General features: G+C 41.3%; 1 protein-coding gene across 1 annotated transcript in view; it reads left to right on the plus strand.

Annotated features, from left to right (window-relative positions):
- Positions 1 to 5,036: 5,036 nt before the first annotated feature.
- The window catches only part of XRCC4 (X-ray repair cross complementing 4), a gene marked incomplete at its 3' end in the record, with an annotated part of 163,785 nt that continues 149,949 nt past the window's right edge, over positions 5,037 to 18,872 (plus strand). Inside the window, exons 1-2 of the mRNA XM_080638806.1 lie at positions 5,037 to 5,633; positions 12,804 to 12,991. Of these exons, the coding sequence (XP_080494932.1) occupies positions 5,495 to 5,633; positions 12,804 to 12,991 (327 nt within the window). The 5' untranslated portion in view covers positions 5,037 to 5,494. The remainder of the gene's footprint in view (positions 5,634 to 12,803; positions 12,992 to 18,872) is intronic.

The following is an 18,872-nucleotide window of genomic DNA, read 5'->3' on the forward strand; positions in this document are numbered from 1 at the left end:
CAGAGTACTTGAAGCAGCTGATTCTTTATGCTTCATTTGTAGGTGTAGTGATAATGGATAGAGACAATAGTCACAACAGAGAAATGGTTTGACATTGGTTTAAAAATTAGTGAATTTTTATTTCAAACAATATTTGTTTCAAACAATAATATTTGTGGTGGGATAAGCACATGCAGGACTGTTCGCTGGAATTTTGCGTGTGTGATGGTTATGACAATTAATTATCCTGTTGAATGATTGGCCTTTTAAGCTGTTACGTACATATCAGATTGAAATGATCTTCACTTTTAGAATTTACATTTAGTGTTTGGGAGATGTTCATGTCAGCAGTAACTTATTGCAGCCTTGATGCTACGGTAACTCTGCAATTTGTGTATGTCATAGAATCACAGATTCATTTAGGTTGGAAGGGACCTTAAAGCTCATCTCGTTCTAATGCCCTGCAACAGGCAGGGACACCTCCTACTAGACCAGGTTGCTTCAAGCCCCATCCAACCTGGCCTTGAACACTGCCATGGATGGAGCAGCCACAGTTTCTCTGAGCAACAAGCAAAACCTCCCTATTGAGCGACGTATGCATCAGTACCTCGTATGCTGTCTGACTGGCTTGTTGTGCAAGTTTTCACAATCTTTAAGTAAAAATGAATAATTAAAGTATTTTTAAAAATACTGTTTTTCAAAGAACAAGGAAAAGGGAATCTGGTAAGCAAAGGAGAATACATGCCTGTGTGCTTAAACATACTACACACATTACTTGTGCTTCCTGTCTTGTGCTGTTTATTGACTCATGTCCAGGCAGTTAATGCACTACAAATCTTTAAAATTGCTTTAGTTCTGTAATCACTAATTGCAAGGGCACTATTCCAGGCCTCAGTGCCCCAGATTTACTGTCCTGGCTTTCAGGTGCGCAGATACACTGTAGATTTTCACAAGTGGCCAGTTGCTTGGTGATGGAATTAGAAGATATTTTTAGACTCAGATTAATTTTTCAATATTTCTTTTAAGTAAGCTTTTAGTTTTTGGTACATTTCCTGTGAATAGAAAGGTGGAGTATGACATCTGTAATAGTATAAGCGATGGTGATTTATGGATGTGAGTAGTCAAGTTGTCCCTCTTTACTGTTAGTGAGAATTTATGATGCTTAGCTGTATGTACATGATGTATTTACTACTACTACCGTAGCTTTTGAATCCTAAACTTGTCAGAAAAATACTCTAAAGAGGGAAATGTTACGGTGCTTATGTGAACTTAAGCTGTAAGGTGGAAAAATAAAGTTAGTGTTTTAAGTATTTGGTGATGAAAATTTAATAGGTAGTCAGGAATGCTGGAAGTGCCTAGTAACATGTTTTCACCAAATCTCAGCCTGAAATTTGCAGCAGGCACTTTATGTGAGGTCCTTCTTCCTGTTTAGAAATGTTATTCGTTAGTGCAAGGTGATCTATATTGTGGTTTAATTAGCCATCAGAAGCAGTTAATGTGATATTTCATTAACCTTATTGATATCTATAATGCATGTTTATTATTGACAGTGCAGCTGTTGTCTAGCTGTTAATGCAGCTTTATGCTCAAAAAACAAGCCTTCGTGTATTTTTGCTGCTTTTAAATACTGTGCACATGCCTGGACAAGGGAAAGGCACTCAAAATGTCATTGGGCACAGAGTTGAGCAAAGGTCAGACACAGTGCAGTCAGACGCACTTAAAATTATTCTTCCTAAAACTCCCAACTTTTTAGAAGACCAGTGGTCATTAAATCTGTCTCTAGGTTTGGCTGTCAACGTCCGTGAGCAAAGAAGCAGGTTCCCTCTGCTACCCCTTGAAGAACAGAGTCCTCTCAGGGCCTAAACTGAGCCTGATTGTGATCACTTGTTGCTATGCTTCAGATGAAAAACTTGATAGAGCTTTTAATACCTAACCTGTCCAAACATCGTTGTACTCAGTGCATGTAGTTTAAATGCTTCACTTGCGTTTTCCTACTTTTATCAATACATGCTATATTTAGTGTGTGAGTAAACATGTAGCCCTTCTTCATTCACTTATAAAATTTTCATTCCTGTTTTTCCATTATTCTGCAGAGCAAATAGCCAGATGCAGTTTCAGAGTTCTTGAGTACCCTGAGGATTCATTGTTGTCAGATTAGAATATGTATAAATGCATAGGATTCTTTAGAATCATAGAATAGTTAGGGTTGGAAAGGACCTTAAGATCATCTAGTTCCAACCCCCTGCCATGGGCAGAGACACCTCACATTAAACCATGCCACCCAAGGCTTCATCCAGCCTGGGCTTGAACACCGCCAGGGATGGAGCATTCACAGTAGAATCCTTAACATCCCTAGCCAAGTTTAATTTTAACTGGGCCTTAGCTTTCCTAACCCAGTCCCTAGCTTCCCGGACAGCATCCCTGTATTCTTCTCAGGCTACCTGTCCCTTCTTCCACCTTCTATAAGCCTCTTTTTTCCTTTGAATTATCCTGAGCAGCTCCTTATCCATCCAAGGAGGTCTCCTGGCCCTCCTGCTGCACTTCCTTCTAGTTGGGATGCAACACTCCTGAGCTTGGAGCAAGTGATCCTTGAATATCAGCCAACAGTCTTGGGCCCCCCAGCCCTCCAGGGCTATATCCCATGGAACCTTACTAAGCAGGTTCCTGAAGAGGCCAAAGTCTGCTCTCTTGAAGTCCAGGGCAGTGAGCTTGCTGCACGCTGTTCTCACTGTCCCAAGGATCTCGAAGTCGACCATCTCATGATCGCTACAGCCAAGGCTGCCCTGGAGCGTCACATTTCCAATGAGCCCTTCCCTGTTGGTGAGCACAAGGTCAAGCATGGCACCTCTCCTTGTCGGCTCCTCTATTACTTGCAGAAGCCAGTTTTCTTCCACACAATCGAGGAACCTCCTGGATTGCTTGTGCCGGGCTGTACCGTTGCTCCAACAGATACCAGGGTGGTTGAAGTCTCCCATGAGAACAAGGGCCTGTGAGCATGAGGCTGTTCCTATCTGCCTATAGAGCACTTCATCCACAGATTCCTCTTGATCAGGCGGTCTGTAACAGATCCCCACAGTGATGTTCCCCATCGCTGCTCTCCCTTTAACCCTGACCCACGAACTCTCTGTTGACTGCTCACCTGTCCCCAGACAGAGTTCCATACTCTCCAGCCTATCCCTAACATAAATAGCAACTCCCCCTCCCCCCCTGCCAGGCCTGTCTTTTCTATAGAGCCTGTAACCTTCCATTCCAACACTCCAGTCATAGAAGCCATCCCACCATGTTTCTGTGATGCCTACTATATCATACTGCCGTAGTCATGCACACACCTCTCATTTCTCTTGTTTGTTCCCGATATTACAGGTGTTTGTATAGAGGCATCTGAGCTGAGCTCCAAATGAAGCCGGCTCATTGGCTGGAGCGGCTGGAATATCTCTGCGTCGCTCCGAGCATTTACTGTAGGTGCTGGCAACTGACTGGGTGTGTTGGGATGGAATGATGCCCCCCTCCCCCAACACATCTAGTTTAAAGAAACCTTGACCAGCCTGGCAAGCCTCCTACCAAAACCACTCTTCCTCTTCTTTATCAGAGCAGCTCCACCAGCCCCCAGTAGACCTGGCCTACAAACCTGGGTCCCGTGTTCAAGACACCCAACCCCCTGACTATGGCACCATCCTTTTAACCATTTATTAACCTGGCCAATCCTCCTAATTTTTTTAAGGTCCTCCCCTGTATCTTGGAGAATTGATGAAAAGACAATCTGAGCTCCAGAGCCCTTAACCACCTCTCCCAGGGCTCTGTAGTCCTTCTTTATGTTTTCCAGGCTACTGCTATCTACATCCCTAGCACCCACATGAATCACCAGAAGTGGGTAGTAGTCCGTGGGACTTATTAGAGCAGGCACCCTCTCTGCAGCATCCCTGATCTGTGCCTCAGGTAGGTAACACACCTCCCTTGAGACTGGGTCAGGCCGACAGACGGGTGCCTCTGTCCCTTTTCAAAGTAGAGTCGCCTGCTACTACGACCCGCTGCTTTTTCCTCGCAGCACCAGTAGAGATCTTTACCAGTGCACCAGCCGGTTGTTTTTGGTGCAAGTGTGTTTCCTTGTTACCCCCCTGCAGGACAGCAAAGCGGTTCTTGGTGGAGACAACAGATTTAGGAAGAAGCCCCTTGCTGTTAATTGTCCTCTCCCTCCTTTTTTTTATTGGTGGGTTGTTTTGGTTTTTTTTTTTCGTTACTGTTTCCCAGCTGCCTGGGTTAACGGCCTCCTTCTCTCCTCCGTAAGCTACAGGGGACGCTTGAGGCCCCTGCACAGTTTGGGCCTGGAGGAGGCAGTCCTGCTTCCTCTCAGCTTCCCTGACATCTTGCAGCCTATTAACAGCATCCCGCAGCTCAGCCACCTGCTGCAGGAGGACCTCCACCAGGGAGCACCGAGTGCAGCCCTGCCCATTGTGCACCTTTCCCTCACAAGACTGTAGAGAGTGCAGGCACTCTCTACACTCCGAGCTCTGCACTGCAGCCTCCCCTCTCATCGGCTCTGTCTGGGTGCCTACGCTGCCACTGCCGGGGCAGCCAGAGCAGAGCTTCCAGATCGGGCCCTGGTCATAGGGCGAGTGCTCACCATCCAACCCGCCTGATTGTCTGACTGCCTCGACCCCCCTGGTCGCCGCGCTCCCAGGGGCAGGTCTTTAACCAGTCAGGGCTGGTTCCGCTCCTCGTGGCTCCGCCCCCTGTGAGTCAGCTGCTCGCGTCAGCTGAGCTGCCGGCTCCTGGGCGAGCCCTGTCGAGGACCTGAGGCTCCCTCGGTGGCTCTGGCTGCTCTGAGTTGAGGCTCCTGGACGCTGATCTCCTCCCTGCTCCAGTGTTGAAGGCGACCTCTCTCGAGCTACTCCCCTCAGCAACTGACAGGTCTTAAAATAGAGGTTGCCAAGTTGCTTTGATACTGAGCAAAAGATTTGCTATAAGGTCATAAATTTTGGTTTCTGCAGCATTCAGTGTTTAAAGTAAATTATTTAAAAAATATAAATTTTATGGTAGTTGGCATCCACTACAGCCTCTGCTTTGCAGTGAACCTTAGTAGCATGCTTTCACATGTCAGTTTTCCAGATTAAATTGATTTTTCCATTATATTCCATGTGCTGTATGTTGTATGATAGCAGACTGTAAATTAAAAACACGGGCATGGGGAAGTGTATGTATATTGTGATTTTCTCTTCCTCATCTTCCTGACAATTTACTAATTTCAGACTATTCAAATACATTTGTTCGTTGTCATTGTTCTTTTAAATCTTACTTATTGTAATCCAGTTTTCTGTTTGGAAACCTCAGTTCTCTGAAAATCTGAATTTGTGGAGGAAAGTAAAATGACATTTTAAGTATGCTTATATTTGTGGGTTTGTTGTTTTTTTTTTTTTTTTTTTTCATAAGCTGGTTATGTAAAACTGCTAAGGACCTCTGGAAAACAAGCCATTAGTTATAAAAGGATTATCTTACTTCCCAAACAGGTATCTGGAAAATGGAGAAGACTTTGAACAGAATTCATCCAGTTTCTGATCCAGAAGCAACGTATTTTCTACAAGTGTCATGGGAAAAAGATTTAGGTGCTGGCTTTGGTATAACACTAAGTGATGGTCAGTGTGCGTGGACTGGGGCAGGTAATAATGTACAGCAAAAAAACCCAAGCCTGTATTAAGTTATTACTGTTCTTTATTATTATTACTGTTCTATATTATTTTTTGTTATATGAATCATTTTCTAGACTGTGACCTACAGCTTGCATCAAAAACTTTTTATGAACGTCACTTCTTCCTGGTGAAAGAGGAGGTGTAGTTCATGATCTTCTGGGAAGTGTTCAGAGTTCTTTCAAATTTGGAAAGACTCTGTGTCAGACCTAATACTAATTCATTTAGCATATGGATATGCAATGCTTTGTTCTTTCTCAAGAATTTAATGGAGTGCAGAGATATTGAGTACCACTTGCGTGTCTTCTCCAGATTCTTGAACAGTCATGCAAGTTGTGTTTGCAAACTGTAGTTCAAGAAGCATTTAATTGCAGATCATAGAATCATAGAATAGTTAGGGTTGGAAAGGACCTTAAGATCATCTAGTTCCAACCCCCCTGCCATGGGCAGGGACACCTCACACTAAACCATGCCACCCAAGGCCTCATCCAACCTGGCCTTGAACACCGCCAAGGATGGAGCACTCACAACCTCCCTGGGCAGCCCATTCCAGTGCCTCACCACCCTAACAGTAAAGAATTTCTTCCTTATATCCAATCTAAACTTCCCCCGTGTAAGTTTGAACCCGTTACCCCTTGTCACTACAGTCCCTGATGATGAGTCCCTCCCCAGCATCCCTGTAGGCCCCCTTCAGATACTGGAAGGCTGCTATGAGGTCTCCAGGCAGCCTTCTCTTCTCCAGGCTGAACAGCCCTAACTTTCTCAGCCTGTCTCCATCCGGGAGGTGCTCCAGTCCCCTGATCACCCTCGTGGCCCTCCTCTAGACTTGTTCCAACAGTTCCATGTCCTTTTTATGTTGAGGACACCAGAACTGCACACAATACTCCAAGTGAGGTCTCACGAGAGCAGAGTAGAGGGGCAGGATCACCTCCTTCGACCTGCTGGTCACGCTCCTTTTGATGCAGCTCAGGATACGGTTGGCTTTCTGGGCTATGAGCGCACACTGAAGCCGGCTCATGTTCATTTTCTCATCGACCAACACCCCCAAGTCCTTCTCTGCAGGGCTGCTCTGAATCTCTTCTCTGCCCAACCTGTAGCTGTGGGTTTTTAAGCAGTTTTATAAAATCTTAATAATTAACTGTAGCTGTGTTTGGTACTCAGGTGAATTTTAGAGAAGGAGAAGGGACTAGATTTTTTTTTTTCTTGGCACAAGTTATCAGAAGAAAACCTGAATAAGAAAATGGGTCTTTTAATAGGTGCATACTTCTTTCATTCATGCTTAGCGAAAAGAGGAAAGATTTGTGTGTTCATTTAGAAATGTGTTAAATGCTTGATCAGAAGACCTTCTCTCAGTGGCAAAAATACTTCAGAGGGAGGAAAGAATAATATATTTCACAGCATATTGTAGGTGAAAACATTTTCCTGATTTTTTTTTTCTATTTCTGACTTTTCTATGAGAATATATGACCTTGTAGTTCCTTCCTTCCTTCTTTCTCCCTGGCCAGCAGACATTGTTTTCCCCCCCAGTTCCTATGTAAACCCAGCTTTCAAATAGGCGTCTGTCTGTCTGTCTGTCTATCTATCTACCTACCTACCTACCTCCCTCCCTACCTATATGTATATCTATCTAATAGGGCTTTTTGTATAAACATACATGTGTACAAACTGTGTGTTTATATCCAGCTCCTATGTATAAAAGGAAGCTTAATCATTCATTAACTTAATTTTAAATACAATGTTTACCTTTTTTTTCTTTCAAACCTAGGAAATAAGACTAATTTAAAATATGTCTACATATGCATTAAATCTGCTCTTCCGTATTCCTTTTGACATTTCAAACGTGTACAAACTATGTGTGTTTATATCCAGCTCCTATGTATAAAAAGAAGCTTAATCATTCATTAACTTCATTTTGAATACTATGTTTACCTTTTTTTTTCTTTCAAACCTAGGAAATAAGGCTAATTTAAAATATGTCTACATATGCATTAAATCTGCTCTTCCATATTCCTTTTGACATTTCAAACATTTCAAATCAACAAAATTGATTAAGAGTTCTGCACAAGACATACGCATATATTCCAATGCTGGTTCGCTATGGTCTGGCATGAAAGGTTTTTCTTTCTTGATTTGACAATACAATAGTCAAACTATATATTTTCAAAATAACAAAAGGGATGTTAACATTGATAAATGCTTAACTAATTGAGCGTACTAGTTTTTCTGTTTAAAGGCTTTTCTGGTTCTTACATAACTTAAAAATTCCCTGTTTAAAATTCGTGACAAGCTGATTCTTTGAATCTGTTATTTTTCTAAGTGAAAGCTGTGTTACTCTACCTGGAAGAGTATAGAAAAAATACATAAACACAGTTCTTATTTTGTTAACTTCCTGCATCTGGCAGAACGGATGATAATTTTCCAAAACAGACAACGAGTGAAAGCAAGATGACTTCACTCTGTTAACAGAAAAGAAAGAAACCCACAGCCATTTAGCGTGAGCACAGGGGATTTATCCAGAGGAGAATACTGCTGTTTCTTATGTGATCCATTTCTAAGGAAACTCTACTGAATTTGCAGTCCTTTCAATAATTTCTTTAGGAGTTCAAGTTCTTGTATACTTTCTCTAAGTTATTACATCATGTTTGAGACTGCTTAGACTCTAAATTCAAAATCTGGGATGAGGGAAAGCAGTGGTCAGAAAATTCTTGCTATGGGAAATCCCTTTTGAGTTTCTCATGCTGTGGATTATTTTGTTTGGCAAGACCTACCAGGAAGTGAATGAGAGTTGCTGATGGAGTTATCTTTTATGGGTTTTGTATATTTAATGTGATGATGAAAAGTGTTAGGAGTCCTATTTAAGGAAGGAGAAAAAAAAAAGTAAATCTTGGGAGGGAGGAGAAACACACAAATACACAATATGATCTAATGTATTAAGTTGGTATTGGGTTAAAGAATTACAGGTATATGGATTTATGCAGTCTATGTTTTGCTAATGATTGATCAGTTTTGCTAGTTCTATAAGGTAGAGAAACATGCAGCAGGTACAGGCACCACTGGAGAAAAAACGAAGCGCTCTATTACAGCATATATTACTGCCTTTGTTTTTTTAGCTCTCTTATTTTCATTGAAGATTTATGTCAGTGTTGAAGTAGTTGTTCTAGACAAACACTTATTTCAGCAGTTATTTGCAACTTACTTTTTTCTTCCCCTCTTTTCCTCATTCTGCAGGTGATTTCTGTATTTCTGTCTGTACTGTTTTGAGGGACTTGAGGGGATTGCTGATGTACTAGTGGCTTCTATTCTTTCAACTCTGTCTTGCATCCTGTACAAGAAATAAGCTAGGTAACGAGGAAATTGGTGGTTGTAGTTTATAAAGAATATAGAAATGTTTTGACGGTAAATTTCATGTGTGCTTTTCTCACTCAATTCTTGCTATTTTTGGTGGTTTGTTAGCTCTGCAAGATCACTGTTCAGCAGCACTGTACCCCCAGTTTTTCACTGACATATAGGCTTAGCTTTATTCCCCTGACAAAAGTTCCACTTTTCAAATAAGCATTAAAAGTACTGCCTCGAGTTAAAAAAAACCAAGATGCAGGTGGCAGTTTTTAAAGTCTTAAGCTTTTCTGATAACATCTGTTTCATGCTTAAAATAAATTTTAAATATCTTGGAAAATATTTTTGCTACTTCATCTAGAATCATAGAATCACAGACTGGTTTGGGTTAGAAGTGACCTTAAAGCTCATCCAGTTTCAATCCCCTGCCATAGGTAGGGACACCTTCCACTAGACCAGGTTGCTCAAAGCCCTGTCTAGCCTTTAGATGCGTTCAGTTATGTTGAAGCTGAGGGTTGAACTACTTGGCTTACAGTGAGGTAGGGAAGAAGGGAAGAACTGGTAACATGTGCTGGTGTAAGTTTAAAGCCTGCTGCTTTGTTTCACCGTTTGTGATGGTACCAAGTCCTGTTCTGAAATACCTGTCAGTCTCAATGCGTGAGGACTAATGCGGAGCTGACATTGACTTAGCAGTTGCTTGCTTGTGGGTCTGCTCATATTTTCAGTGATGCATACTGGCTTTGCTCTTGTTCATGCCCCATATGCCAGCTGCAGATAGGTGTGGTGCGCAGGGATGGAGGCAGTGATTCAGCATTGCAGCTAAACTGTGGCTTTGCACTCGAAGTGCTCTTTGAACATGTGGGACTAACTGACTGTATACATTGTACTCTGTCTTGGCCTCTTTCTCTTCATCTATTAGGAAGGGGTTTTACACCTTAGGAAAAAAGATGGTTGTGATGGCCATCCAGAGAAAAAAAGATTCAGCTATGCTTTTATCGATTTCTCTGTTTCCTTGTTCTGTGGTCCTTTTCATAAACATCTTCCAAACCCTAGCTTAGTGAAGAGGGCTGCTGTTGTCCTTACTTTAGCTCTCTTTTTTTGTCCTTTTGGGTTGTAGAAATAAGTTTGAAAAGTGTAACGTTCTTCAAATGATGATATTGAGATATAAATGTTTTGAATCATTAGTTTATTAGGTGTCTCAGAGTATTCCCGTGCCCTAAAGCTCATCAGTATTAGGCTACATACAAAAACATTTATGTACAATTACCTATTGCGTCTGCTGAAATGGACAGCAGAATAGTTTCCATTTTGTGAGATGTGCTTTTACTAAGAACACACATCTTCAGCTTACAAATCTGTAGCGACATACGGTTTAATATGCCACACTTCTCCCTTGCCTCATTATTCCACCCATCTCCATTTTATTTTTCCTTCTCTGCAATGTAGGTAATGCAACTTAAATGGTGAGGATAGAAGCACCTTCTCCAATTTGGGAATACTGATTATGAAGTTGTTTTATTTCTGGTTTATTGTAAAGCATGTTCCATAGCACTCCTCTATTCTTTTTGCATATAATGCATATAATTCTGCAGTTTCTGCCATCTGCTGAATGTTTGTGGTGTTGCTGATTTTGTAAAATACTATGTGTCTATTGTACCTTGTCCTTTATGTTAGGTTACTATGAGTGTGACAGGTTTCCTCTTATATCTTTGAAAGAAGAGGAGAGCAGAGAATACTCATTTTTAAGTGTTTTCTTAAGAACAATACAGGGAACTTTGTGACAGATTTCAGACTGCCATACACCTGACATTTTGCATCTTTGTGTGATAGAGACAGAGTTGCTGATATTTATCAGCTTAATAGCATTCTTTTTTTCTTGATTTTTACCTTATAACTTCAAAGCAGTTCAGGTCCTTTGCATCCCTTTGCTTTCTGGCTTTTGAAAGACCTTACACATTTGAATCTGCTAGGAAAAAAACCCTTGTGCTAGGGGATAACTAGTGTGATTCTGACCCACTAATTTATCCTTTTAAATGGGCGTCTCTGCAGGCTGAGATTTTTCATAGAAGAGGATAGCTTCTTTTTGTGTCAACCTTTTTGTTTCCTTGAGGTGGTGATATTAGCGTGCTATCTCCTGCCACCTGCATCTTCTTTTTCACATAGCTGTTCTCCCGTGTCTTAGAGTAATAGAATGGGGTGTTCATGACTGATCTGCCTTATCAGATTTTGCAGGCATATGGTAATGTAATCACTTAAAGTGATTAGCAAGGTAGTATTTCTTTGTGTGCACAGTTGATGTATTTGTGAATAGATGGCTGAACTGATTATTATGACCCGTTATTGAAAAAGAAAAAAAAAGAAAAGAGGCACAAAACCCCAACAAAAACCCCAACAAACCCCTCTCAGTTAAGTGTAAGATTGGTGAAGCTTACATGTTTTCCATATTTTGAGTTGTGTAGAGAGGAGGACTACAAAAGCTAATACTTATGAACAAAGGCATTTGTACAGAGAAGAAATACAGGTATTAATAGGTTTTTAAGGGGGGTACCTCTTTTTTAGTGTGTTTCTGAGTTGGCTTTTGGTGTGTGTGTTTTTTTCTTTTTTTTTTTTTTTTTTTTCTCCTCAGGGTGTTCCAAGTTAATGTCTTTTTGTATCACTTGCTCTCTCAAATTCTAGAAAGGTCTAAGAGCAGACAGGGGCAAATGACAATCCAGAGCAGTCTTCCTCAGAAGATTGGCCAGAAGAAAAGGAAACACTTCTGTTAATTAAGTAAACAATCTAAAATACTGTATTGGTAAGCTACACATGAAAGCCTGCAGTGTGTTACACACATCCTATCTTTAATTTAGAGTCTTCGCTTACATCTGTCTCTGCAAGAAAACTCTGCAGTCATTGAGATCGTTATTCTGATTAACATTTGATCTTTAAAAGTTCTGAGAAAACACTATGTAGAATAAACTAAAAAGGAAGTAAGACGATCAGGGGCCTAGAAGGTAAAATCAAGAACTGTTTCTTGCTACTTGTAGTGAAAGATGGTGGGTTTTGGTAAGCTGCCATTTCAGTTTGAGGTTTTACCAAGATTTAGGAAGAAATAAACGATCAGAAGCAGATGGTAAAGGCTATCATAGCTTTTAACAACTGTACATCTTTATTGGCCTGCTCTGTACTGTATTCAGTCATTCTTCATCTTCAAAGGAATGGAATAAAATTTTCTTCATAGACCTTATGTAGTGCAAACTGGAGACACATCCCTCATTTAGTGGTGTTTGAGTCTGAAGGGTAAAACAAGGATTCTTGAGTCTCTTGGTGTACTTTCTTCTGTAAAGTGACGGCTTGTTTTTTTGTAAGATTGTAAGTTATAAACTAGGAAAACTGGGTTAAGAATATGTGAGGAGGCAATTTCTTTCATTGTCTTACAGGGTTCAGATTACACGCTTTCAAAGAGACCTCAGGGGGCACAATAAATCATAGTTCAAACATTCCACTTTCTGTTATCAGGTTAGTGTTATTCAGACTAACTTTAGGCAAGTAGAATTGCGGACTGGTAGGAAAAAAACATTTCTACACAGGAAACAAAGGAACAAAACTTAATTCTTAGGAAAAAGCAGTATTCCTGCTACATTTCTATTAGCATCTGGCACATTGTATGTCAAGGAAAGAATAGTCTACATTAAGATATTAATTTTGCCTATTCCTTACAGTATGTGTGTGTCTGTATGTTCATATAAGTATATATATATGCTCACATACACATATACACATATTCACAAATACACATAAGGGTATTTTTCATATGTCTCTTTCTGCTAGTGTCCGAAGCTGAAATTTCTAGGGAGGCTGCTGACATGGAAATGAACAGAGAAAAGTATGTTGAAGAACTGAAGAAAGCATTGATAGCTGGAGAAGAATCAGTTGGCAGATACAACTTTGCTGTTTCAAGGGATGATGAAAATACAGAGTGTCACTTCTCCTATGAAAGAAATCTGAAAGATGGCTCTGTAAGTATAGATAAATGTTTCAATTTGAATGTTAAAACTATGAGAAGGACCTTTTTGGTGCATTTCTGTATTGTATTGAGTTACTTGAAATCGGCAGACCTGCAGTACATATTTCTGGCTGGATATTGTGAGCTCTGCCACGGGCCAAACTAGAAACAAGTTTGAGGTTTCCTATCAAAAACTGGTACCAATATAACTATTTCTGTGTCACTTTCTTAAATGCTATTGCATAAGAATATTATTTCTCTATGTAAGTTTTGTATTAGTGTAGTAATAGGCTGAGGGGGAGTGGCCTTAACCTGAAAGAGGGGAGATTGAGATGAGATCTTAGGCAGAAGTTCTTACCTGTGAGGGTGGTGAGGCGCTGACACAGGTTGCCCAGAGAAGCTGTGGCTGCCCCATCCCTGGCCAGGTTGGACGGGGCTTGGAGCAACGTGGTCTAGTGGAAGGTGTCCCTGCCCGTGGCAGGGAGTTGGAACTGGATGAGCTTTGATGTCCCTTCCAACCGAAACCACTCAATAATTTTATGATTTATGTTTTAGGTATACCTGCATGTTGGAGCTGCAATTCAGTGTTAAGATGATGTATTTCATGTAATACAGCTTTATTCTTAATTCTTAATTTAGAAAGTATGCTTTCCTGTTAAAATTACAAATGCCCAAAGCATTTCTGCTGTGCTTGTTTCTTCTTTCTTCTCTCTATATGCACATAAACAAGGAAAAATATTAAAATTTAAGTAAGATTATTTTCAAATGCAAAACCATACTTTTGAAATGAGCTTTTTTATTTACCTTAAATCTTTTGGAAGCTAATGCTAGAATTGTTTCCTTCTTGGAATTGCATTAAATTACAGCCAGATATGTGGTTCCATTTTGGTTTCTTGGCTGCAAAGAAAATGGTCCTTTTAAAGCAGGAAAGAAACCAGTACAATCTGAAGATACTTTTGGTTATTTCGTGTTGTGATTTCATAGAATCATAGAATAGTTAGGGTTGGAAAGGACCTTAAGATCATCTAGTTCCAACCCCCCTGCCATGGGCAGGGACACCTCACACTAAACCATGCCACCCAAGGCCTCATCCAACCTGGCCTTGAACACCGCCAAGGATGGAGCACTCACAACCTCCCTGGGCAACCCATTCCAGTGCCTCATCACCCTAACAGTAAAGAATTTCTTCCTTATATCCAATCTAAACTTCCCCCGTTTAAGTTTGAACCCGTTACCCCTTGTCACTACAGTCCCTGATGAAGAGTCCCTCCCCAGCATCCTTGTAGGCCCCCTTCAGATACTGGAAGGCTGCTCTGAGGTCTCCACGCAGCCTTCTCTTCTCCAGGCTGAACAGCCCCAACTTTCTCAGCCTGTCTCCATACGGGGGGTGCTCCAGTCCCCTGATCATCCTCGTGGCCCTCCTCTGGACTTGTTCCAACAGTTCCATGTCCTTTTTATGTTGAGGACACCAGAACTGCACACAATACTCCAAGTGAGGTCTCACGAGAGCAGAGTAGAGGGGCAGGATCACCTCCTTCGACCTGCTGGTCACGCTCCTTTTGATGCAGCTCAGGATACGGTTGGCTTTCTGGGCTATGAGCGCACACTGAAGCCGGCTCATGTTCATTTTCTCATTGACCGACACCCCCAAGTCCTTCTCTGCAGGGCTGCTCTGAATCTCTTCTCTGCCCAACCTGTAGCTGTGCCTGGGATTGCTCCAACTGAGGTGTAGGATCTTGCACTTGGCATGGTTAAACTTCCTAAGGTTGGCATCAGCCCACCTCACAAGCGTGTCGAGGTCCCTCTGGATGGCATCCCTTCCCTCCGGCGTATCAACCGAACCACACAGCTTGGTGTCATTGGCAAACTTGCTGAGGGCGCACTCAATCCCACTGTCCATGTCACCGACAAAGATGTTGAACAAGACCGGTCCCAACACCGATCCCTGAGGGACACCACTCGTTACTGGTCTCCAGCCGGACATTGAGCCATTGACCACAGCTCTTTGCGTGCGGCCATCCAGCCAGTTCTTTATCCACCGAGTGGTCCACCCATCAAATTGATGTCTCTCCAATTTAGAGACAAGGATGTCATGTGGGACAGTGTCAAAGGCTTTGCACAAGTCCAGGTAGATGACTTCAAGTGCTCTGCCCCTGTCCATCAGTTTCGTAGCCCCATCATAGAAGGCCACCAAATTGGTCAGGCAGGATTTCCCCTTAGTGAAGCCATGCTGGCTGTCACCAAGCACCTCCTTGTTTTTCATGTGCCTTAGCATGCCTTCCAGGAGAATCTGCTCCAAGAGTTTGCCAGGCACAGAGGTGAGACTGAGTGGTCTGTAATTCCCCGGATCATCCATTTTCCCCTTCTTGAAAATGGGGGTTATATTTCCCTTTCTCCAGTCATCGAGAACTTCACCTGACTGCCATGATTTTTCAAATATGATGGCCAGTGGCTTAGCAACTTCATTCGCCAGCTCCTTCAGGACCCGCGGATGGATTTTGTCAGGTCCCATGGACTTGTGTACATTTAGGTTTTTAAGATGGTCTCGAACCAGATCCTCTCCTACAGTGGTTCTAGGGTCCTCATTCTCACAGTCCCTACGTTCACCTTCCAAGACTTGGGTGGTGCGGTCAGAGACTTTGCCAGTGAAGACTGAGGCAAAGAAGTCATTAAGAACCTCAGCCTTCTCCAAATCCAGGGTAGCCAGTTTTCCCGATATCTTCCGAAGGGGGTCTGCGTTGTCCCTAGTCTGTCTTTTACTCGCTACGTACCTATAGAATCCCTTCCTATTATCCTTAACATCCCTAGCCAAGTTCAATTCTAACTGGGCCTTAGCCTTCCTCACCTGGTCCCTAGCTTCCCAGACAGCATCCCTGTATTCTTCTCAGGCCGCCTGTCCCTTCTTCCACCTTCTATAAGCCTCTTTTTTCCTTTGAATTTTCCTGAGCAGCTCCTTATCCATCCAAGGAGGTCTCCTGGCCCTCTTGCTGCACTTCCTTCTAGTTGGGATGCAACATTCCTGAGCTTGGAGCAGGTGATCCTTGAATAACAACCAGCAGTCTTGGGCCCCCCTGCCCTCTAGAGCTATATCCCATGGTACCTTACTAAGCAGGTTCCTAAAGAGGCCAAAGTGTGCTCTCTTGAAGTCCAGGGCAGTGAGCTTGCTGCACGCTCTTCTCACTGTCCCAAGGATCCTGCTCTGGCAGGGGGATTGGACTAGATGATCTTTTGAGGTCCCTTCCAATCCCTAACATACTGTGATACTGTGATCTTGAATTCGACCATCTTGTGGTCACTGCAACCAAGTGCAATTTGGTGTTAAAGCTTTTCTGGTGAAGAAAGTAATTTAAGGTAATCCTCCTTGCTTGTACTCTTGTTTTTAATTTGTTTCCACCTCCTCAAAAATCAGTGCTCAGCCTTTCCCAAGGTTTGTCACAGCTTCAGTTGTGCTGTTGGGGTGCCTGACCACTCAGCTGCGTTAGTGAAATAATTTGGGTTTAAGAAACACTGATTTAAAATTACACAGGTCTAGTTCGGGCCACAGTTCTGCAATGAATTTTACTGGCATTGTCGAGGGGAAGAAAACTGTGGGGGGAGAATGGAGATGAGACTGCAGATAGAGAGGAGTATGAATATCTTTGACCAGATCTCTTTTTTTTTTTTTTTTTTTTGTTCGGGATTGAGGAGTTGTGTCTGGGAGCGAAATGTCTGGGGATTGTCCTACCTGTTTTGTTTGAAAAATATTATTTTTCATTAGAAAAAATAGAGGTGTCTGACTTATAACAAAAACAAGCAAAACAAAGAAACTACCTTCTCTGCTGTGTCTGTTGGAAGTGGAAGATGGAAATACTTTTTTCCACTGAATTGGAAATGAGCATAAAAGGTAGCATGCGTATTGGTCACAGTCCTCTAGTGGGAGTATGTATCTCTTTCATGTATCTCCTGGATGAGATGAGGAAAAATGCACTTTAAAGAGGGGGGCCATTCAGTAGTAGCTCAAACGCATATTGTCAGCTTGGATCCATTTTAATAAGCAGACAAAGATAGATTCAGTGGAATAAAGTTTGCCTTTTTCTGGATACTTCATTATTTTCCTTTTTCCTTGTGCAATATAAGAAATTTCATCACAGTTTGGCTCAAGTGAGATGTCAAAAGATAGATGATGTAAGTCTTCTAAGCTGCATTATCATTATTTCTGTGTGTTTACCCATAGGGATCTCTAACTGTTCCATGATGCTCCTTGTGAGCAGACAGGGCTGAGTACTCTTCACAAATGTCTAGGACAGAAGTGCTGTATTACAGAGGGATTATAAGGTTAGGACAAAATTGTATTTAGAAAATAAGAGCAGTAATTTTAAGAACCCTGTTTTTCTTCTCTGTGTCACGCATAATATATTTTAAATACCAGACAGATGAAATGCATACTATATTTTTATTAAGGAAATACATCTACATATATGTGGCCCCGCCTAACTCACTTTTCCATCAATTAAGGCTTACGAGAAATTTAATTCGTATGAAAACATCATTATGTCAATTTGGGAAAATAATAAACTGGCCAAAGAAATTGAAAATATGAAGTGTTCTGATTGCTATGCATGCTTTTAGTTTTGGATGTCAAAGAATGTTTTTAGAAAAGATGTAATTTCTCGGGTGAAAATATACCTCCCCCCCCCAACTAGTGCCTACAGATAAAACTGCCAAAGCCTTTGTCAGAATTACAAATGGCTTTCAGGTATATAATAGAATATGTTTCAAACATCTTGCAAATTCTCTGTGAAAGCACTCATTATGTGTATCATTCAGTATTAAATTAGGAAACTCATCTTCCTGGGCTTTGTACATCCAGTGGGCTGAGATTCAGCTAAATGTACATTTACTGCAGAGGAAACCTAGAGAAACTACCCTGCAACTTGTATGTGACTTAAATTCAGTGTTTATCTGTTACCAGTACTTATTTTTCCTACTGGCTATTTGTATTTTGTCTTTATGTCTTTGGTTTAATCAGTATGAAAATTTTCTCTTTTCATATTTCAGGAACACTGTGTGTGTGTGTGTATGTATGTATGTATGTACATGTGTATAAATTACCACATGGGCTGGGTAGGGGGTAGCAGGATGATGATGGAGATGTGTGAGTGGAGGGAGGGGTGCTTTTGATTAAACTGTGTTGCGTTTCTTTTGTTAGATGTGCTACCTGCAGTCAAACTGAGAGAGGTAGTTAGTCTTCATGCTTTTGTTTAAAAATGTGGGCATAAAGGAAAAGGAACAGTCCTTTACAATTTTGGCAGTAGGACACTTAGTAGTGCTTTAAAGTTCCCTACTTCTCTCCTACCCCATTCTATTATTAATAACCATTGTGAAAAAAGTCCATTAAATTGTTGGGAATAAGTAGAAGAGTACTATTCTTAAACCAATGTTTTTATCATCTGATACATAACAAAAGGAGAGGGTACAGAAAGCTATGCATAAAATGTGGTTGGTTGTGTTTGACTGCTGAATCTTTAGCTTAGTCTTAAATAATGCGGTTAACTCTTTTTAGTTAAAAAAAACCCAACCCAAAACTTCTGAAATGCATTGTTATCTTTTGTGAGCTATAAAATGCTTATCAACTCATGCATCTGTCTATTATTGGAATTTTTTAATCCAATGAGTACACAGGCTCCTGAGAATAAATTTAATACTCTTGGAAAATCAGTATGCCTTTTGTTAGAGGTATACGCATGCTTGTATACAGAAACTTAATTATATTTCATTAATTTTAGTGAAACATACCTACAGGATGATGTTGATCGCCAACAGTCACTTATGTCCATCTCAGGCAATAATTTCCAGTGCAGTGCTTTGCCACTGTTTTTCATCCAGCCTGGATATAACACTCATTCCTATAAAAA

Source organism: Psittacula echo (assembly GCF_963264785.1).
Source record: "Psittacula echo genome assembly, chromosome: Z".
Lineage (NCBI taxonomy): Eukaryota > Metazoa > Chordata > Aves > Psittaciformes > Psittacidae > Psittacula > Psittacula echo.